The sequence below is a fragment of the Schistocerca nitens genome, chromosome 10, assembly GCF_023898315.1.
Source record: "Schistocerca nitens isolate TAMUIC-IGC-003100 chromosome 10, iqSchNite1.1, whole genome shotgun sequence".
Taxonomy (NCBI): Eukaryota; Metazoa; Arthropoda; class Insecta; order Orthoptera; family Acrididae; genus Schistocerca; species Schistocerca nitens.
In genome coordinates this window covers 11,270,696-11,294,796 of record NC_064623.1, presented here as the reverse complement: position 1 = coordinate 11,294,796, position 24,101 = coordinate 11,270,696, and the positions used below count along the sequence as shown (strand labels likewise).

Sequence of the window (24,101 nt, the reverse complement as noted above, 5' to 3'; positions counted from 1 at the left end):
TAAGTAAATGTGTTGTAATTCCATCTGACAGAAAACTAATAAAAATAGTAATCACTTCCAGTTGTAAAAATTTTGGCATTACAGTTCTTGTTTGAGAGCGTCCAGTCCTCTTCAACAATACACCACGTAAGGACCTCGGTTCTGTCCCTGGGCGCAATTTCACAGTACATCTGAGAGACTGCCTCCTCTCCGTGAAACGGCGTTCGCTAGCATTGCGACCTTTTTTTTTAATTTTGTGTGCATACAGTGCGCTTCAGGCCCAGCAGTAAATATTTTAGGAAGTGGTACTACAGAACAATTAGAATAATAACACATGTCAAATTTGAGCTCTTGGAAGGTTACCCGCAGGCCGGCCGGTGTGGCCGAGCGGTTCTAGGCGCTTCAGTCTGGAACCGCGCGACCGCTACGGTCGCAGGTTCGAATCCTGCCTCGGGCATGGATGTGTGTGTTGTCCTTAGGTTAATTAGGTTTAAGTAGTTCTAAGTTCTAGGGGACTGATGACCTCAGATGTTAAGTCCCATAGTGCTCAGAGCCATTTGAACCATTTTTGAAGGTTACCCAAACATACACTCGCCGAAGGCAGGCCTATTAAGTGAAACCAAATGCTTAAATTGAAAGTTGATTTTCATAAATTCCACCTCCGACTTAAATGCACTTTCGGATTCGCTAACAACACCGCCTGTAGGCCATCTTGATGTTCTTTTACAAGGCCAGCACTGTTCGCAATCCCAGCGACCAGTTCGTTTCTTGTGTTTACTTTTTCCTTGTAGGCTTCGTGTTTCAACTATCCCCATAGAAAGAAATCTATAGGGGTAGGGTCCGGGAATCTCGGTGGCTAAGAAACGTCACTATTTCGAAAATTACTTGCAGTGTGTGACCTGTGTTTCATATCCGACAAATCCGCGAAGCTTTTAGGAACACTTACCATAGAATGAGGTTGCTAAAGTTCATAATTCTGCTTTCACGGAGGATTTATTAATATCGGACACAATCCAAAAGGATTAGATGGAATGACGATTCTACATAGAGAGAAGAAAGCGTGCGAACTTGATGTCTTGGAAGAACATGAGGTCTTTAGATTTATAGTAAAGTAATGATGACCTCATTTCAAACGAACAAGTACAGGCTAGAAACAAAAGCCTTTAAGCCGTTGCTCGCAACTATTCAGGTTTCCATTCACTTCCATTGCATAGACGTTGTTCCACCCTTTTCTTTGTGGAATTTGTATTTTCTTACTAACAATAAGGCAGTCGGCACTATAGGACACGATCTGTTTGCAGATTTTATGAAAAGCATCTTTCCCCCATTATTTCCCCCTGTTTGCTAATTGTAATGTATAGTACGCTCTTTATTCTCATAATGTATTTGAAATTAACCACGTTATTCATTTTATGCTGTATATTGTGGTAGTCACTTTTTAAAAAATTATTTTATTCCTTTTGTATCTTTCATACATGCTTTCTTTTATACCACATACAAGTTACTTTGTTTAAAACATCTTAATGCGTGTCATAGTGATGTGTTATTGTAACAGTTGCGTGTTTCTCAAGGTTGAGCGTTTATCACGCTACTATTGCGAGTAAGTGGCGCGATTTGCACCATGTGTAGCTGGCATCGCAAGCTGCTGCCACACGTTCACTCCAATGTCTGTCCTTTTAACAATTTTTACTGTTTTCGTGGAGTACTTCATTCCATATTTTGTACTGTTTTGCTTGAGCGCCTTCGCTCATCATGTAAGTTTACAATTTTAACGTCATTTACATTATGTAAGTCCAGTTTTATTGCAGATACTCCATTTCAATGCTGTAAAATATAAAGTATTTTAGACGTTTATTTTATAATGTGTTTGTAATATAGGTGAGTTTTCTTATACAGATGATGCCCTTTCTGGTATTGAACCTTGGTCAAGGTTTTTACAATAAACTGTATAATTTATATATTGACAGAAAAAGACAAATGTTTATCTCAACAAAAAATATGTTTCCGGCAAATGACAATATATTCTTCAAAATCAAGTAATTAAGTCACCAAACAACTAAAAAAATTGTATAAAATCTTCTTTCTGTTCACATCACCTCAGCATTTACCGAAATAGAAATATCGGTGATGGGTCCGAACCAGCGGGATGAGACAGACAGAGTTTCAATAAACGCACATAAGAAAGTAATTGTTCACGTACTTAAACGTAAATGTACAATGTAGCCCCAGTAGTCAACATTTTAACACCGATCAAAACCCATATTTATTGCCAGAAGTACGACAAAAACCGTATTTAAGCAAGTAAATACATGCAACTTTCAAGAAAAATTCGATTTTAGAAATATGCTTTTTATTCGTCTCTCCTTGAATTAAGATACGGCATTCGTATCCAGAACAGTTGGCAACGCTACTCACGGTTCATGTGTAACCGAAAAGCATGTAAATTAAATCACTCGACCTCGGATACTGGGTGAAAACATTCATGCAGTAACTGTCAGAGACCTACGTCATTATGTTGTCTCATATTAAGTGGAACCACCCAGACCCGGACAGTGGGTGAAAATACTGTTAATAGCTGACGAAGCAACAGAGGCGTTTTTCAATCGACAGAAAAAAATGACTGCACAAAGAAACAATTGACTCCCCAACTGATAGTTAAAGCGGATGGGCTGTCTCATCACTAGCCGAGTGATTTCCAAGAATGATGCCTGTCGAAGCCGCAGATTCGATAGATATCGAACGTGCGATTCTAAATCGACCGTGACACTGTTGTGTCGGGAGTTGTGAGCAGCGCTTACAATGATCACTAAAGCAACGACAAAAAAACTACGTTGACTAAAATACTTGTAATTACAAAGGAAACGACTTACGTCACTCGTCACTGACGATGCCCTCACCAAGAAGTCCATTTGATGTGTGTGCCACGGAAGCATTCCGTTCTTGCCGTAAACTAGATAGACTCTGCCTATGTGACGTGAAAATATGGGCAGAGCGCCACATTCGTCAACTTTTCCTTGTAAGTCACTTTCTGATGGTGTCGCGTGGAGGGTGTACTCTCTAATCAAATTATGCTGGTTTGGTTCGATAATTTTGAGCACTCAGACCATGTATTTTTCCTGATAGTCGTTCTTGCACCACTGTTTTCACAATGATATTGTAAAGGCATTTCACTATCAAAACTCTTCTTACGAACTTTCATAGACCTCGCCCCCACCATAAACTACACAATCTCTCCCTTCGTCGTTGAGATCTCTTTTGAACAGCACGTTCCAAGGCATCCCAGACATGCTTGGGGAGTTTGATGACCAGCGGAAGTGTTTAAACTCAGAAGAGTAGTCCTGTACCCAATCTGTTGCACTTCTGTCACGTTCAACGATTCTTTTCAGTCGCCGTTGGTCCCGTTCTTTGCAGGATCTTTTCCCGGCCGCAGCAATGTCGGAGATTTGATATTTTACCGCATTTCTGATATTCGCGGTACACGCGTGAGATGGTTGTACGGGAAAATCTCCACTTCATCGCTACCTCAGAGATGCTGTGTCCCATCGCTCGTGCACCGACTATAACACTACTTTCAAACTCACTTAAATCTTGATAAACATTGTAGCAGCAGTAACCGATCTAACAACTGCGCCAGAGACTTCTGTCGACCGCAGCGTCGTATTCTACCGGTGTACATATCTTTGTATCTGAATATGCGTACCCATACCAGTTTCTTTGGCGCGTCAGTGTAAATCCTATGGGTTTCCGTATCAACGCACAGGTAATTTATCATAACTCCCACGACCGCAGTTGCCTGATCGATTTACAGTGGCACGTTCGATATCTATGGTTTGGGAGCTATAACGTCGCAGTCTGGCTAACTAGCGGTAGAGCTGAATATATTGACGTTATATAAAAAATCCATTTAGCCTGCGCTGAAATTCCACCGAGTGCGTATTATTTGTCTCGATTAGGTCAAGCAATTGAGTGCTGCCCGGCGTATTTAAACACAGCTACACGTAGGGACACATCAGTTCCTATTCCGGTATTAATCATAGTTGCAGTCCATGCACAACACTAATATCTCCACTAAAGTTTTTCAGTTTACTAGAGCCTAATAGTTCGTAACAGAGCGATAATTTGTTAATGCGGCAAAGAGCGCTTATGCACGCCGCGTTCCTTGGACAATCAATGTCGTCGCACAGATAATTATTTATTGAATACACAATATTGAATGGACTGAAAGAAGTTATTAACGCAGTAATAACACTGAATGTTGGTTTGTTGCACTATTTTCACATCCTAATATTGCCGTAAGGAAGTAGCTTTTCCTATCTGGGTGGAATTAATGACGTATACTTCAGTCCAAGATACTGTGCAAGTTCCAGAGTCCATTAACTAATTTTACGAAAGTTAATTCTTTTCTCACAATTCGGTTTCAAAGTTTAGTCTCTATATTGGTCTATCATTAATTGTTTCTAACTTTTGGTAATGTCCAGTCTTTTACTGAAAATATTCAATTTAAGACAATTTCGGATCTTTCACTGTCTGTATTCTACGTGATATCCTATTTGAAGTTACTGATTTACTTCTTACAAGTTCAGTGCGTCGTTGTAGTTCGCAAATCTTTAGCGTTCAAAATACAGTCTCTTCGCGCCCACGTATACGAGCACACGCTGATGTACGACTTGCTCCGGCAAACTCTCGTAACACAGTAACAGTGCATGGCTCTTTCTTAGGTATTACACACGATTCTCAAAGAGTACTCATGAGGAGTATTTTTTGAGATCGTTCGTTCTACTCCGTGATTTCTAATTACGGTACTTTCCGATCTACTATGATTTTATTTTGAAGCTAATCGGATTCTATCTTCTTTATTTCATTCTTGTTCAAATCACTAAGCTACTTGGTACTGAATTTCTTTTCTATCTACGTGCTACTATTCAAGCAACATTACTCCAAAAGGGGCTTTGTTTTTTTTTCTTTTTTTAATGAAATTTGGAACTTGATTTTTGGGACTTTTGGGCTTTGGGTAATATTTTTATATTCTTCATTTTTCGTCCAAAGGAAGCGGCGTTACAGAGCTTGTGCTTCACCCCATACAAGTCTCACGCGGCCCGCATCTCGTGGTTGTGCGGTAGCGTTCTCGCTTCCCACGCCCGGGTTCCCGGGTTCGATTCCCGGCGGGGTCAGGGATTTTCTCTGCCTCGTGATGGCTGGGTGTTGTGTGCTGTCCTTAGGTTAGTTAGGTTTAAGTAGTTCTAAGTTCTAGGGGACTTATGACCACAGCAGTTGAGTCCCATAGTGCTCAGAGCCATTTGAGCCGAGTCTCACGTAGTAACCATGTGGAGAAAATTCGAGGAATTAGAGCCAATAGCGAAGCTTTCCGGCAGTCATTCTTCTAAACGTGCCATTCGTGAGTGGAACATAGTCGGAGCGCTCAGTTAGTGGCACAATAAGTACCCTCCGCCACACACCAGTAGGTGGCGTGTGGAGTATGATGTAGCTGTAGATGTAGGCAAACATCCCCGGAAAGGACCACTAGCTGAAATAGCGCGGTAGCTGAGGCTACGGAAAAATCGCTCCTTTCGGAGTATAGCGTCCCCAGTGAAATAATACGAAAATATTGAAAAAAAACAGTATTTATAAAGAAGAGACATTTAAAAATTGAATAATATGTATTTTTATCATTTCTCTGTGTGAGTTTCGAGGGCAAAGAAATATAACAAAATGATCTAGAGAGACGAAAAGATACGCTCTTTTGTTAATTTTTCAGTCGTCTTCACTTCTTCTCTTGTCTTGATTGCGTGTAGACGGACATCTTGCGAGTGCTGGCAAATGTAAGCATATTTGTATGAATTAAGCAGATAATATATTGATTTAATATTATTGTGCACTTTTAATTTGTGGTGAGGTGATCCGATTTCATGTCCGCCTTCCTTGAATTAACCTGCATTCAAGTAATTTACAGTTCAACAATCGCAGCGGCCGATGCAGCCAACGACGCCATTACGTGGCGATGTTAGTTTATAAAAATTTAGCGGAAGCGAAAAACTCGCCCGCTATTAACATAATATTCATTTTCCTCCACAGCCGCCCGACGTTGCAGAAAATACGTAGCTTTAAAGTTCTTATTTTCAGTACCACAGCCGAGAGCCAGAGCCAGGATTCCGACTACAATGCAATGGTTAACGGAGGTAAGAAAAAAAATTCTCGCGGGTCTGTGGGCCGCAATTGTAATTAACAACTAAAGTTCTTTTGCTTTAAAGTGAGCTGACTAGCCGAGGAAATTAATATGAAAAGTTTATTACATTGTTCAGCTTATATGCTCATGTTTTAAGATTCAGTGAGTCTAACGTTCATTGACGTAACAAATAATTTGAGATTAATATTGTTAAAAAGGAGAACTTCAGGAAAACATTTAATCGTAAATCAAAATTGAATGAAATATCATTTTTATTAAGGCCCACCACGTAAGTCGGCAACAATCAAAATAATAATAATAATATATTAAATTACGACGGCCGACGGACGCGAGAGGAGCCAGTGCCGGCTGCTTGGCGCGTTATCGCAGGCCCGGGTCACTGAGATGATGTAAACACACACAAGGCGGCGAGCGGGGCCACACAGGCTGCGCCAGTGTCTCCTACGGCCGGGTTGCAGAAGCCGGAGCCGCCATGTTGGCTCCCTGCCTGCTGGTTTCCGCGTGTCTGGTGCGGCTGCTCAGCGCCCAGGTAGGCCTGAGTTGCTTCCGCTGCAGCTGCTGCTTCTGTCCCAGAATGGAGGCGGCTGACCGGCTCTTTCCGTACCGTCGTGTACCACTTCGGAATCTAGCACAGTGGCGCTCTGCGCCACTGCTACAACTACTACGATTTAATTCTTTGCACAGAAGCTTACGGAGAGTGGAAATGCTCTAAACGGCTTTCCAGTTCTGGATTTGCTCTAAAAGCGTCAAACCGTAGAGAAAATGTTTCAGACATACAATTCTAGTGTCCGATCCCAACCTTCAGCTTTGACCACTGACGTCCTGTGTAAGATAATTTTCCGATGCGAAGGATGTAAGTGGCCTCTTATTAAATGCTATCTGTGGTTGTGTTAGTAACTGGCGGATATTGTGTTGTTTATTACAGATACGTCTCGCTATTTCCGTGACAGCGGTTAGGCACGAATCTGAGAGGACAGCTTAATTTGCTCCGACCGTAACGATTAACAATCGTATTTATAATCTTCGTCCTAAAAAATATTTGGCTACTTACTTCCAAATGCGCATAATTTTCGAAGGTGAAGTTGACAGGAACCTAAGAGAACAGCTTACATACCTCCGAGCGCAACGATCTACAATCGTAATCTATGTTCTCACAAATATTTCTTTTTTCTTTTCGAATGTGGCACGATTTCCAACGATGAGGTGGGATAGGAACCTAAGAAGACAGCTGTGTAGGTCGATTGTAGTTCCCCATCCCACGGTTCGTTATTTTTGGTGACTTTTCGTTATGTGTGTATTCTTCTTACTTTGAGGACCGTAGTTCCTTCTCTTAATTGTCGCATAGATGACAAAATGGTAGATGACAGAGGGACAGAAAAACAATTAAAATCGCTCAAAAGAGGAAAGGTCGCTGGACCTGATGGGACACCAGTTCGATTTTACACAGAGTACGCGAAGGAACTTGCCCCCCTTCTTGCAGCGGTGTACCGTAGGTCTCTAGAAGACCGTAGCGTTCCAAAAGATTGGAAAAGGGCACAGGTCATCCCCGTTTTTGAGAAGGGACGTCGAACAGATGTGCAGAACTATAGACCTATATCTCTAACATCGATCAGTTGTAGAATTTTGGAACACGTATTATGTTCGAGTATAATGACTTTTCTGGAGTCTAGAAATCTACTCTGTAGGAATCTGCATGGGTTTCGAAAAATACGATCGTGTGAAACACAGCTCGCGCTATTCCTCCACGAGACTCAGAGGGCCATAAACACGGGATCCCAGGTAGATGCCGTGTTTCTTGACTTCCGCAAGGCGTTTGATACAGTTCCCCCACAGTCGTTTAATGTACAAAGTAAGAGCATATGGACTATCAGACCAATTGTGTGATTGGATTGAAGAGTTCCTAGATAACAGAACGCAGTATGATATTCTCAATGGAGAGAAGTCTTCTGAAGTAAGAGTGATTTCAGGTGTGCCGCATGAGAATGTCGTAGGACCGTTGCTACTCACAATATATATAAATGACCTAGTGGATAACATCGGAAGTTCACTGAGGCTTTTTGCGGGTGATGCTGTAGTATATCGAGAGGTTGTAACAATGGAAAATTGTACTGAAATGTAGGAGGATCTGCAACGAATTGACGCATGGTGCAGGGAATGGCAATTGAATCTCATTGTAGGCAAGTGTAATGTGCTGCGATTACATAGAAAGAAAGATCCTTTATCATTTAGCTACAATATAGCAGCTCAGCAACTGGAAGCAGTTAATTCCATAAATTATCTGGGAGTACGCATTAGGAGTGATTTAAAATGGAATGACCACATAAAATTAATCGTCGGTAAAGCAGATGCCATACTGAGATCCATTGGAAGAATCCTAAGTAAATGCAGTCCCAAAACAGAGGAACTAGGTTACAGTACGCTTGTTCGCCCACTGCTTGAATACTGCTCACTGGTGTGGGATCCGTACCAGATAGGGTTGATAGAAGAGATAGAGAAGATCCAACGGAGAGCAGCGCGCTTCGTTACAGCATCATTTAGTAATCGGGAAAACGTTTCGGAGATGATAGATAAACTCCAGTGGAAGACTCTGCATGAGAGACGCTCAGTAGCTCGGTACGGGCTTTTGTTGAAGTTTCGAGAACATACCTTCACCGAGGAGTCAAACAGTATATTGCTCCCTCCTACGTATATCTCGCGAAGAGACCATGAGGATAAAATCAGAGAGATTAGAGCCCACACAGAGGCATACCGACAATCTTTCTTTCCACGAACAATACGAGACTGGAATAGAAGGGAGAACCGACACGGGTACTCAAGGTACCCCCCGCCACAAACCGTCAGGTGGCTTGCGGAGTATGGCTGTAGATGTAGATGTAGATTTTGTTGATTCTCGTCCCTGCACTTAAGCTACATGGGTCATCTGTAGTTGTCGATTCCAACGTTTGTTATTTTCGCGTTTTTGGAGTAGCATAGAGAGTGATACGAAAGAGTTAAATCGCTAACGAAACAATTCAAAGCCAGTAAAAATCACCAGAAATAATGGAACGTGAAATCGACGGTTACATTGAGACGGTGCATGACAATACTTAGAGAACGCACACTATGCACCAACTGAGTAGTACGAAAAGTGGCACCAGAAATACAAATATTGTAACAAACCATTGCACACACCTACAGCCAAAACGTGAAAAACAATGGACCATGAAGTAGGTAACTAGAATTGATATATACAGGGTGCTCTAAAATTCCACTTCCAAGTTTCTAGGACGGGAACGAACCGTTGCCTTGCTGCAGCCGTTTGAAAACTTGGTTGCTAGTTAGGTATGCAACAGGGTTGCCTTGGTGGAGGGGTGCTTACATCAGATCGGCCGATGTCATTTGACGTCTGTCCTGCCTCTCTCACCTGGTTCGAGCCTCACTCAGGTGTCTGAGTGTTAGAGCAACACGGTAGAGTACATGTTTGCAGAATACACCGACACGATACTTATGTATGGCAAAGCTCGCGGTAATGCAATAGCTGCTCGTCGCCTTTATCAAGATCGTTACCCAAAACGTTCGACTCCATCGCATACGCTTTTCGCCACAGTTACGCAACAGCTTCGAGAAATGGGCTCCTGCGCGGTAACCATGCGTGGCTATGGTGCTCCAAAGAGACGCCGCCCACCCGAATCGGAAGGGGCCGTACTGCGTCACGTTGAAGAGAACCCGTGAAGAGCACTCGAGTAATTGCGCACGTAATCGATGTTGGTCCCAGCACTGTCTAGTATGTTCTGCAAGACCAACAACTACATCCATACCGCCTCGAAAGGGTACAGTTACTGATGCCAGCCGATTTTGCACCATTCGTTTGAGTTCTGTACGCAGTTTCTGCGTCGCTGCATCAATGACACCCTAGCATATCCGAGCGCATTCTCTTCGTAGATGAATGTAAATTTACTAGCGATTGTGTTCTCAATTCTCAAAACAGCCACGTTTGGGCAGACGAAAACCCACATGCCACGCTTGTCCGTGGATTCCAAGACGGGTTTGGTATCGATGTGTGGGCAGGTATTCTGGATGGGAATGTTATAGAACCACTCAAGCTTCCACCCAAGCTCTCGAGCCGCGTCTGCTTGACATTCCTACAGCAAGTGTCCGGCGTGTCTCTCGGTGCTGTGGCATTCAATATCCGTCAAGATACGTGATTTCAGCATGCCGGCGCATCCGCTCGTTTTTCATGTCATGTTTGGGAACATATGGAACAAAGATTCGGACACAGATGGATGGGCCGAAGTGGTCCAATCGTGTGGCCTCGGCGATCACCGGATTTGACTGCACTGGACTTTCTCCTCTGCGGCAGGATGCAGGATTTGGTTTGGAGACTCCTGTAGAGACAGAAGAAGATCCAGGGGCACGAGTTGTGGTCGGTGCAGCGCGCACTGCAGACGCACCGGGTGTGGCAGAGCGTGTGTACCACAGCGTCATTTGTAGGTACAATTCGTGCACCGAACTTGGTGATAGCTGCGTCGAACCTTACTCGTAGTAGATCACAATGCTCACCCTCCTTTGTAAAGCACAAAAACCTTTTAACTGGAAACAACAGTGTTTGTGGAAACTGATTAAGTTTCATTTTTGTTTCTTTGTTTGTTAGTGAGTGGAATTGTAAAACAAGTGACGCACTGAGGCGCGCCTAATAAATTACTTGTAAATGTGGTTGCGTCACCAACATGTTTTCAAATGGTTGTAGCACGGAAACGATACGTTTCCGGACATAGGTTCCAGTTCAGAATATTATCTACTCACTGACCTCTACAAGTCTTGGAAGTTCGTAAGGGGAATTTTAGAGCACCCTGTACACGTAAATTCTAGTCACAGATTCCAAGGTCCGTTATTTGTGGCAATAGTACAGAAATCGGCAGAGAAATAGAAATTGTATAATAAAGAATTGTATGTATCTACTGCAAAAAACGCTGAATATATTTTTTATTTCTCAAACTAGAGCAGAGAGCAAAAGCAAAAATGTAAATGCTTCAACAAACCACTGCACAAACCTACTGTGCATTGTTTTGGAATTTTAATATGTGATATAGCTCTGATTTTCAATTCCAAGTTCCTTCATTGTGTTATGTTCATTAACTTATTAATTTCGTAATTGTATTGTAACGCTTCCTCTACTGCTGCAAAAACGTGATAAATAACAAACCTTGGAACCAGTTCGAAGATTTCTTGTTTATCGCTGTAGTGCAGAAAGCAAAACCAAAACCAAAAATAGAAATCCTGTGATAAAGAACTGCACACAATACTGGAAAAAAGATAAAAATTATGAATTTTGGAACCAATAACTAGAACTGAGGTACAGAGCTCAATTCTAATTACCGTGTGCAATATCTGGTATTTACTCGTGAACTTTCGATACTTGTCTAGTGCATTTTCTTTCACGAATTCTGTGTTGCTTTTTCCTTATTTTCTGCATATGTCCTTCTTATGTTTCCTTTCATTACTATTTATTTCATTTTGCTGTTACTGCGTCAAATTTTATTTTGTTCCCGCCTAAAATCTTCACTTTCACGCTTAGCCCCTTAAGAATCAGTACTTATTACTAAGAATAACTGCAATCCTTGGTATATCGATTTTACTAAGCGTGATATTGTAGTGTACTTTAAAGATCGCCTGTGGTTCTTTCACTTACTCGCGTAAAATATGATAATTGATTTCAAGCATGTATGTTTCATTTTTTTTCTTTTACGATACCTCAGTTTCTTTGAGATATAACTCGGCGCCATGTAACAAAACGCGTGAACTGCGGCGGTATTTTGTCGTATGTATGTGTATAACCTTTTTTCTGTGACAAATTCCTTTGTTTTCCAATAAGCCTCGTTGTCTGCAGACGTCGCCTCTATGTAGCAAGTTTGGCTTAAGTATGAGGTCGTTGTTTAAAGCCGATGGGTGGAATCGGATACTAGAGTTCGTCTTCATTTTTTTCCAAAGACGCGTTTCCACTTCTAGACTTCTTCCAAGTGTCAAATCGTAGAGGAAAATATTTCAAACTTCCATTACTATTAGGTGTATGATCTTTGTGCCAAGCCTTAGGTTCCGTCGTCTAAAGCTATGAACCCGTTCCAGTTAATTCCAATGGATGCAAGTGACTTCTTTGATTTTAAAGATGCTACTGAAACATTGTTGTCAATGCGGGCTTTTAAGTAGTCCAAATGCAGTGTGATCAAAGTGTCTCATTCTCATTCATCTCAAATTGCTGTTATAAATGGCTCTGAGCACTATGGGACTTAACATCTGTGGTCATCAGTCCCCTAGAACTTAGAACTACTTAAACCTAACTAACCTAAGGACAACACACACATCCATGCCCGAGGCAGGATTCGAACCTGCGACCGTAGCGGTCACGCGGTTCCAGACTGAAGCGTATAGAACCGCGCGGCCACACCTGCCGGCCGGCTATTGTAAATTCTCCCTCTGAAACACAGCTATGAAAAAAGTCAATGTATTCAACAGAGGAAAGATCGTGGCAGATGTATACCATGACGTACTTCTTCTGAAAGATCAACCATGTTTATCAGTTGCTAAACAGCACACAGTTTTACAGTAAAGTTCGCAACGCCTCATCCCAAGAACGGAGTTGCGTAAGAAACAGAAGAAAATATTGAAAGATTTTTTTCATGATTTAATTTAGTTACTCTCCCATAAAAATGTAAAAGAAATGAGACATACTTTTGTTGGCAAAGATCTACTATAGTTAAAATATTTGTGCTGTGCGGATATTTCCGTGCTTGTATTAGCTGAAAACATACTGCCTCTGTTTTAATAACAGTTGTAACAAAAACTTTCTCATTGGCGTTTAGAGCCAATCAGTTTCCTTGTATGCCACTTACAACGTTCTGAATAAATTATTTATTTTCTAATTTCTCTCATTTTTTATAGTGATGAGGTGGACAGCATAATTCTGTGCTATCTCCTCAATTTTTTTTCGATGGAACTCAGTAATGTAGAAAAAGGCATACACTGTGTTTTTTTTATTCTCCTGATAAATGTGAGATTTGACACTCAGAACGTTTCCGACTGCCACTTTCCTTATCACGACAAGTAATGTGTTCTTCTCTACGTAATTGGTCCTCTTACGTCATGTCTCGTTCAGGGTACTGCAGGAAACAGGAAAAGTCAGTTGAGGAAAGCAAGTGACTTGACAGCTGCATGACGCATCGACTTTGGTGACACCACCTCGAAAAACAATACACAGTCGCCTCTGACGAATGCACGCAGCTGTTTATGACTGCGTTCTGTAGTGCGATAGGGAGCATTAGCTGTTACACGAACTTGCAGACATGCATTTAATGAACAGGGTGCAGCAGCAAGCAGAAGACTGAACGTAAAGAGAAGTTTCGCAGCAGCCAGCATCCGAATGGGGAGAAATTAGACCATACGTAGAGAGGCTGTGGAACATTATTCAGTTTTTACATAATTGTGTTCTGTAACTATACAGTATTTTGTTTACATCGATATATTTGTTTACTTCTGTAATAAACCTTGTTTTATCTATTTGATATTCCGAGAATTTAATGACGACAGGAAATTATGACAAAGTCTTGCATCTACTTTGTAATCTGTCCGAAACCACAGGAGCATAAGATAGTAAGTTTTTGATGTGACAGAAAACTTAGTTGCTGGGTAGAAGGTATGGTGAATTACGTCTTTTTTGTCGAGTATTATAAACTACTGATTCAGTTTTTTTACTGTTGCAATATGTGTTACTCAAATAATTCCTTTCATTGCTTTCTAGAAGTTTTAAGCTTTCACATAAGAAAATATGGATCGCAGAGAGAAATTTCTGTAATTTTCTGTGATTAGATACTTACTTGCCCTGAATTATAACTTCAAATTACTACAGGAACCATTTGTGTACAAAATAAACAGTGGATATTACTCTGTGAAACACCCATGCTATCGTTTTGTACATACGTAGTCTTTTTGCAAACTTTGGAGCTGTATAATGGCCGGATGATAAACTAAGTCAGGAGAAAGGTAGGTTATGCATGTAGCATTTCAAGTATTAATTTGATAACAACTTAGCCGTATGTTTTACTGGCTGGGTGTGTACGTCGTAATGTACCTGATCCATGAGTCGGAGTTTCCGTTTATTTATTTCACATTTAACAATAAGCTACGTACAATTTATGACAAAGCAACTTTTTCTAGGACTTCATCTCTTAAATCAGTTCTTCGAAATTTGTAGGTAACATGTATATCCAACTGATGTTGGAATATTTCTGCATCGGATCGTCTTATGTTCAGTAATGGGTGTATTAAACTACGTGAAGACTGGTCCTAAACTGAGTTTTCTAGACCACGCCTTCTCATTTTGAATGTCACTAAATAGACTGTGTGAGACTCTTTTGACGGCATAAAATGTGGCAGACTCTTGCCCATTTTGCTTCACTGCCACGGCAATGTGGTACTGCGTCTCTGTGGCACTCCATCTCTTTCGTCACTGTGAGCAGAAACTTCCGAGACACCGACTCGTTTAAGCCACGGATAGCTGGCCAGTACTCTCTTCAAAGAATTGTTCGCACAGTAGAGTTTGATGAGACGGTGTTGCATCGTGTGGGAGAAGATTCGTCAGTAACCACCCGTCAGCTTGCCCGTGAAACCCTCGTTTGGAAGAAAAGTATGTGAAAAGTAATGCTGGAGTGAAGTCACACCCTGCGATACACAATGTCTGCTAGCACTGCAGACGAATGGTTTACAACGTGGAGTTCAGTTCTGTCAACACTGCACTAACGCGTTGCCCGTTCACTTAAATTTCGGCATCTTCGGACGACGTTCGTTTTATGATTTTCATGCCGTTTCGTAGGGCTCTCAATATTATTCGGAAGTTACCTGGACCAACAGGTGTGGCAAAAGCAGCGAGAAAGCCTTTGGAATTCTGTAATTGCCTCACAGATGACGAAATTTCGTCTATTATAATGTTGTGTACAAATCAGTATATTGAGAGCGTCAAACCTTCATCCCAATGTGAGAGAGACGTAAAGCAAATAGACATTATTAAATTGAAAGCTTTCATTGGTCTCTCATTTTTAGCTGGAGTAAACAAAAGTAACAGACGAAGGATCTGTGGGGAGCTGATGGGGAGGCATGGAGAAATTTCGCCTCGTAATGACCACAAAACGTTTCAGATTCACTATGTGGTGATTTGACAGTCGTGCAACTCGCGATGAAAGGAGACGATTAGACAAGATAACAGCGATTCGGGAAATCCTATACCCTCGGAGAACATCTTACAGTATATGAGAAACTGGAAGGATTCTGTAGAAGGTGCAGTTTTCGCCAATATATACCTGGTAAACCAAACAAATATGGGATTAAGCTATATGCTCTTGAGGATTCCCAAGTATTTTACCCATATAATTTGGAAATATACGCTGGGTTGCAACCAGAAAGATTACATCACGTAATCAATAAACCTTCCGATGTTTTTCTGTTCAGTCAGGTCGAAATGTGACTGGAGACAACTGGTTTACTAGTATTGGCTTGATAGAAGAGTTACGAAGGAAAAATGTTCCTTTGTTGGAACTATGAAGAAAGACAAGGGTGAGATTCCTCTGGAGTATGCTACCTGTAAAGGTAGGGTTGCCAACAGTTCACTTTTTGGCTTCAAGAAAGGTTGTATTCTAGTTTCCTATGTTCCTAGAAAGGGGGAGTATGTGATCCTAGCATCAAGTTTACATGACTATAATTCAGAAGATGCTGACATTGGAAATAAACTAAAGCCATCGATTGTAACATTTTAAATAGCGTCAAAGGTGAAATCGATACTACGGATAAGTTGACCTCTTCGTACAATGTTGCAAGAAACGTGCACCGTTGGCCCATGGTTATATTTTTTGCAGTGATCAATATGAGTGGAATCAATGCACAAGTAATCTATTCTGGGAGCAATAAGAATTGTATCAGAAGAAAATGATTCCTGAAACAACTATCTCGTGCATTAGTTCTACCTCACTTGATCCGTAGAAGTTTAGGCACCACAGGTGTACACAGGGATCTTCAACTGAGGCTACAACATTATAGGCCAACATGTGAAAATGAAGCAGAAGACGAAAGCAGAAAATGAAAAAAAAAAAAAAAAAAACTGAAAGCAAGAGGAATAGGTGTAATACCTGCACAGTAAAGAAAAGCCTGACAAAATATTGTTGCAAAATGTGTCAAAAGCCAATCTGTTTGATGCACATTGAACCATTTTGTTCTGACTGTGGTAAAATTCCTCATATCGTACCGCAGTCCAAAAGTGACGATGATACAACTGAATAAGTAATGTTACCATTGTTATTGTGCTATTATGTCATCTTTGCATTTCTGTAAAGATATTTTTCATTTATAATGAGTTTAATTAGTGAAATGTAATAAAGAAGATAGTGAAAAAAAGCGATGTTATCATTTGTTACCACAATCCAACACTCATGAAAAGAAATCTGAATGAATAATATTTCTATCGCTGTTGTGCTCTTATGTCTTCTTTGTCTTTCTTTAAGGATATTTTTTAATTTATTGTATGTTTTGTTAATGAAATTTAATAAATAATCACGTGAATACGTGATATTATCAATTTGATACATCGCGCTCGATCTCTTTGCGAAAAACGCAGCGCCCGACAGAAGGTTAAAGAATGAAACTCCCGTGTAGAAAACAAATATGAACATGTTATTAGAACTGTATTAATGTGTTAAGTATTTGACTTTAAGCGTGTAAGAAAGAAAAGTTTATATTTCAACTTCGTTCGAAATCGCTGAGTGATGTCATTACCAAATACTGGATGAGGAAAGTCTGCGCCTTGTTTTAAGCAAAAGCTAGTTTCTCACACTTCTCAGTATTTATGATGTCATATCTTCTCAATTGTGTGCCGTACAGTGATGTAATTTTGCACATACATTCTGTGCTACATGTACGCACTGTACGGGAAATGTCTTGCGAAGAGAGTTAGTAGCAAAGAAGTCATTAATTAAAATGTTATGCTTTATGCGGTAGTTTTACTGCAAGAACAGCAAAAAACGTAGCAAGCGATAAACTTTTTAACTTTCTTCTTTTGCGGGTGATGTCAGCGAGAAGAAATTTCGTAAAGGCTTGAAATTATGTATAAAATTTGTCGGAAGTTACTGACAGTTGTCATTCTCAAATACTGGATGAGTATAGTTGGATATTTGCTCGCCGTCAGTTACGCTGCTTGAAGACATGTCACAGTTTCTAACTGTAATATGCGGCGTCTCAGAAGATACGGCGCAATTTTAATATGTTATAGCGTCTAAACCAGTTAAGATACTCACATAATGTTTGGTTTGTACAACATATATCTAAAAAAGTTTTTATGCCATTCAGTCAATTTCAACATGTGCGCCTTTGGTGGGCCGCACGACATCCAGTTTGTATTGGAGCTCTATCCAGACTCGGCGCACCATATCCTCATCAGCTGTGGCAATGCGAGCAACGATTCGGTTCATTTAAGTATTGATGTGATTGACAGGAGTTCGGTAGCGTTTGTCCTTGACGTAACCCCTTAAAAATAAATCCTTGGGTGTAACACCAGGCGATCTAGAAGGCCAGGGAATTAAACCGCCCCTACCAATCCAGCGATCTGAAAACACATCTAGAACATTTCACAGTCTGAGTCCGATGTGGCAGTTCACCATCCTGGTGGAAGACGACAGTGTCTTGACGGTCAGCCAGTTCTGGCAACACACACAACACCAGCATATCAAGGTAACTGTTAGAATTAACTGTTTGTTTCCTCAGAAAAAAAATTTCCCACAGTGCGATCAGGCATCGAACACCACCAGACATTTACTTTCGCGCTATCACGTAGCTCTTTCCGTCACAGCATGAGGACTGGTTGTGCCACATATGCGAACATTGTGTTCGTTTACGTTACCACACATGCAGAACGTTACTTTATCAGAAATACCGGGCTGTTCAGGAAATGTCCATCCTCCTCTAAACGGTGAACAACGTCCACAGTGAGTTGCATAGGTTGTGGCTGGTAGTGTGGCTTCAATGTGTTCAACAGTTGCGGTTGGTATGGATTTACCTGTAAACGTTTCCGAAGCATCTGTTGCGCCGTCATCCTATGGATTTTCAGTTCCAGGGGCGCCCTCCGAACAGACTTCTGCAGTGAACGTTGAAAAGCCAACCGTATCCGTTCTGTGCCGGCTTCATTACTTCCAGATCGCCCAGTTCATTGCTCCCCATCGACGCACCCTGTCAGCTTAAAACTCCGGTACGACTTGCGTATCGTCGTCTGCCAGAGTGTGTGCTTCCTGTACCGCGCCTGGAATTCCTTTGAACCCGCGTGTCCGATTTGGTCTGAATATACCATTCCAGACATTGAATCTTTTCCGGAACCGTTGTCATTATGTCTTCACTTAAAACTTCCGGGCTGATAGGCCGTCGTCAATGTATGAAACTCTCCCCTGACGTTTCGTCTCCGACTGCGGGAGACATCCTCGGTGATAAAGCGCCGAACTGCAAAGACAATTCGAGGAAGCGCTAATTATATAGGCGCCACTGTCCATCACGTGGAGTCTGCTATGAGAATGTCTCTGGTAATGCCAACCTTCCTCTACCCTGTTAAAATTATTACGGTAATTATAAATTTCGATAGCTTCTCTGTGCATGCGCGCATAATAATGCGAGGTTTTAGATATATAACGCTCGTCTCGCTGAATTTTATTTTATCACCGTCCTGGTAAACATGTTCTGCTGCGGCCGATTTATCCGTGTGACCCAGGCCGTAATTCCTCTTTTAACGCTTCTCTTTGTGGTACAACTACAAGGAGTTTCATATACCCCCAGGTGTAGCCAAACGATGTCGTGCATCTTTTGCCGATCTTATATATTTTTTTATTTTCCTGGTGGGTCTGAAATTAGTTTCCACACCATATTTGCTTAACGTTTTCCCAATGCGACCTGTGACCTTACTAATGAACGGAAGAGAAACCTCTCCATTGGGCGGCTGGTGCTGATTCTCTGCCTAAGTGCTCGTATCTATCTCCTCGCTAGAATATTCTTCGCGAAAGTCGACAATAGATGTTCAGTCTCACGTTTTGAATAAACAGGTTCACAAATATTTTACCCCCTGTCTACCAAGGTTTTTATTACACCTCTTTTTTGTCTAGGGTGGTGGTTTGAATCTTTATGGAGATGTGGCCTTTCTATTCATGTTATGGCCCAACGTTCCTCCCGTCGTTTAATCACAGACACATCCAGAAAATTCAGTTGCCCATTACTCTCCGTCTCCGTAGTAAATTGGATTTTCGGATTAATGCTGTTTAGATGTGTCAGGAAGGCATCCAACTTCTCTGCTCCGTGTGTACATACTACGAAAGTGTCATCGACGTAGCAGTACCATCTGGCGCGTCTCTTACTGGCAGTCTGCAACGCCCGTTGTTCAAAAGTCTCCATAAACAAGTTAGCCACAGCAGGACTAAGAGGACTGCCCACACCCACTCCGTTAATCTGTTCGTAAAAGTCACTATTATATTTGAAGTAGGTTGTGGTGAGGCAGTGTTGGAATAATGCCACAGTATCGGTAGGAAAATATCCGCTATGCAGGAGATAGCCGGCCGCTGTAGCCGAGCGGTTCTAGGCGCTTCAGTCCGGTACCGCGCTGCTGCTACGGTCGCAGGTCCGAATCCTGCCTCAGGCATGGATGTGTGTGATGTCCTTAGGTTAGTTGGGTTTAAGTAGTTCTAAGTCTAGGGGACTGATGACCTCAGACGTTAAGTCCCATAGTGCATTTTTATTTATTTATTTATTTATTTTTTGCAGGAGATAGCTTCGCTTACCGAAATCATGGTAAATAGCGACACAATATTAAAACAAACGAGGATATCATCCGGGCCCACGCTCATTTACTTTATCTTGTCAATGAAATGAATTGAATTTTTAATATGACTGTCCGTCCTACCAACATGAGGTTGCAGCAGTGTGGCAAGGCGTCTAGCTAAATTGTGGGTGGGACCGCCTACAGCGCTGACAATTGGCCTCAAAGGAACCTCAGCTTTATGCACTTTGGGTAATCCATAGAGTCTAGTTGGGCACGCTTCTGTTTTGCAAAGCAGCTTCTTGTCGGAGGAGGAGAATGACGACCCATTCACCAGTCGATTGGTCATTTTTAAAATCTTCATAGTCGGATCCTTCTGAAATCTTTTATAATTGGAGGGAACCGAAATATCATTGATCTTTCCATGGCAGTCCTCATTCTTCAATATGACGGTGGCAGTACCCTTATCTGCAGTAAGAACAATAAAATTTTTATCTGCGTTCATATCCCTCAGCGCCTTTCTTTGTGCCTCCGACAAATTACTGTTAGGTGGCTTGCATGTACGTAAAATCCTAGCTGTTCCCATTCTGATTACATCAGCGGACTGTTGTGGCAGCTGACAGATACCTGCCTCAATACTTGCTACAATATCCTACCGATATTGTGGCATTGTTCCGACACTGCCTCACCACAACCTACTTTCAATACAATAGTGATTTTTATGAACAGATTCACGGGGTGGCTATGGGCAGTCCTCTTTGTCCTCCTGTGGCTAACTTGTTTATGGATTTATGAACCAGTTTATTTAAAATATGAGACTGAACATCTACAGTCGACTTTCGCGAATAATGGCTATTCTAGGGAGGAGATAGATACGAACTCTTTGCTCTAGACAGAGAATCAGGAGCAACGACGAACAGCCGCCCAACGACAAGGATTTTCTTCCGTTCATTCGTAAGGTCACAGATCGCATTGGGAAAATGTTAAGCAAATATGATGTGCAAACTATTTTCAGACCCACCAGGAAAATAAAAGAATAAGATCGGCAAAAGATGCACGACATCCTTTGGCTACACCGGGGGGTATATAAAATTCCTTGTAGTTGTACAACAGAGAGAAACGTTAACACGCGTCTTTTGAACATAAGAGGAATTACGGCCTGGGTCACACGGATAAATCTGCCGTAGCAGAACATGTTTACCAGGAAGGTAACCGTGAAATACAGCGAGACGAGCGTTATATCTAAAACCTCGCATTATTATGCGCGCATGTATCGAGAGGCTATCGAGATTGGTAATTACCGTAATAATTTTAACAGGGTAGAGGAAGGTGTTAAACTGGATAAAATTTGGATGTCAGCGTTGCATCGGAAGCATGACGATCGATTGCTTTCAATCCAGAATGTTGGCATTACCAGAGACATTCTCATAGCAGACTCCACGTGATGGACAGTGGCGCGCCCTGCACTGCCTATATAATCAACGCTTCCTCGACTTGTCTTTGCAGTTCGCCGCTTTACCTCGGAGGATGTCTCTCGCAGTCGGAAACGAAACGTCAGGGAGAGTTTCATACACTGACGACGGCCTATCAGCCTGGAAGTTTTAAGTGAAGACAATGCCGGCCGTGAAAGCCTCCATTCTATGATCTTTGTCATTATGGTTCACTTACGACAGCCCGGGACGCAAACAAACAAAACTTCGTGAGTTTGTCACGTAAGCCAAAATTGGTGTGACTATCTTAATTATTTAGGATGATGTATCACATTGAAGTTGTTGCGTATCTTTTGACAGACTCTGTACTCTGCTAAACCTTTAGCATAAGACTATACTTCTTAATAAGTTGATTTTGACAGAATGTTACATTTTTAGATGGCGTCAACAATTGCCGTTAGACAGCCAACATGCAATGCCTTTTGGTATATGGATGGTCATGTGGATAACTTGGAAGCTCCATTAAGGCTGTTTTGCAACTAAACTGTTTATACTGGAAACTCGCAACACCAGAAAACTGTGGCGCATTTCACACGGAAAGTACTCGTAGATAATCGTTTTGTTTATAAAAACCGCCTTTCCCTTGCGGCAATGTATTTTATTTATTACAGAAGCGTTTCGCCTTTTCCTTGGTCATCTTACAGTTTTGTTTTGATATGAGATATATTCACGTCTCGTTTTTACGCAAATAAGTGATGACTGACAGTTATTCGAGTTTTTGGTTGGCATCTGCGTTTCCTCTCATCTGCTCACATGCTGGAGGTCGGACTATAACTTCACTTACGAAACACAAGCAAATTTTCACGGTTACGAACACGAAAATTGTGAAGAAAAAAGTTTGTAAGGTGAAAATGTGCTTGTATTTCGTAATTTAAATCATAGTGCGACCTTCAATATGTGAGCAGATGAGAGGAAACGCAGATTCCAGATAAAAGCACGAATAACTGTAAGTAATCACTTATTTGCGTAAAAAAACAAGACGTGAAAAATTACTGTTTCATACTCTGCAAATATCGCATATCAAAGCAAAACTACGGCGTTCTAGATTCCACTGAAGACACCTTAAAGTAAAAGACGAAAGGCATCTGGAACAAATAAAATACATTGCAGCAAGAAAAAAGCGGTTTTTATTTACGGAACGAATATTTCTGTGCTTACCGCGGATGATTCTCACGCAGACAAACATATAGAAAGTTCTCGTTTGACCGATTCTTTAACACCGCTCGTCACAATGGGTCCCTTTCGTGTTAGGATTAACCGAAGGGGGCAGAGAAGAACCAGTGGACGATTCGTTTAGCAAACGCGCGAGGGCGCTGCAGAAACGGTCAACAAGGCGTTACAAGAGACCATTGTTAGGCACCCCGAGCGGAAGCAATGCTTTGTTGTTCTATGATTTTCACTGTTTGGAGTGCGATGAACTGATGCTGCAGCATACGTCTTTGGCACTCTGGTGTAGGTGCCACAAATTCAGCTAAGTAAGAAACACGTGCTATCTTTTGTGGATGCACGCAGGCTTTTGTCCGGTGAGTTCCTGCTTTGTTTGGGCTGAGCCATCCCTGTGACCAGTAACGACACAGGATAGCAATGGTAGACGTTGTTGACGAGCAAGCAGAGATTCACATACGACGATCCGCTGCTTTTTGTTATTTTCGCTGTACGCATACATAACGTGACCATTTATTTTTTTGTGTCAATGGGTCGCTTGCAGAATTTAGGAAAATACTTATTATACTATTTATAATTTATTCAAAAGCAAGGACGTGATAACAATGTATTAATTATATATAACTTGAATTAATCAACATTAGGTTGCAGCTGCAGATGCATTTGTTTTATATTTGTTGGCGGAGGAAATCAGTTTCAAAATGTCGGCTCTAGTTTTCAAGTAGGAATGGAGCTTATCACATGATTTGTTGATGTTAGTCGTGGTAATCAAAATGGCTTTCAAAACTGCAACACTTAATAGTGTTTTGTCACTTCTCCATATTGTATTCATTAGGGGAAGACTCTTTCGACAGGCAAAAATAAAACGTATCCAATACTTACGCGAAATTTCGTGCGGTTCAGATTGTTCTCACGAAAGTGTGTGAACAACTCCAGCCAGCGGTGTTCAGTAGCAACACTTTTAGCGTTCCAGCTTGATATTTTTTCATCTGTGACGTAGTTGGAAGTAAACAAAAACTCATCGAATAGGTCCATATCTTGGTCGCTGCTAGTAAATCCTTGTGCAATCAGCAAATCCGTCACACTCTGTATTTCTTCCCACGTATGTACTTTTGTCAAAGCTACCCTTTCCAACACTTCCAAGTCTTCAATTAACTGACACCACTGATCCAAGTATTCTTTGCTAGTCTTATAAAATACAGCATCTGCAGTTTCTACACCCTGGACAACACCATCAGCTTCTTGTTACTTTGTTATTAGATTACGGACGGTGTGAGGAAGAAAAAATAAGCTGTCTTTACCTGCCAAGTTATCCCGGAGGCCCTTTCCTTCGTAGATTCTACACGAGACACACATTGCGCTTCAGTTTTTTAAACCGTTTGGTGGATAATCGTTGCCTGTGTACGCAAAAAGTATAACCATAATTCAGAGATGGGATGGATTGTCGAACAATGCTTTCATCTATCGATTCTCAGAAATAGCT

At 41.5% G+C, this 24,101-nt stretch overlaps 1 protein-coding gene across 1 annotated transcript in view; it reads left to right on the top strand.

Moving 5' to 3' along the window:
• Positions 1-6,582: 6,582 nt before the first annotated feature.
• Positions 6,583-24,101, top strand: part of LOC126210297 (gamma-interferon-inducible lysosomal thiol reductase-like) — a 92,134-nt gene continuing 74,615 nt past the window's right edge. The window contains exon 1 of the mRNA XM_049939494.1: positions 6,583-6,692. Within this exon, the coding sequence (XP_049795451.1) occupies positions 6,636-6,692 (57 nt within the window). The 5' untranslated portion in view covers positions 6,583-6,635. The remainder of the gene's footprint in view (positions 6,693-24,101) is intronic.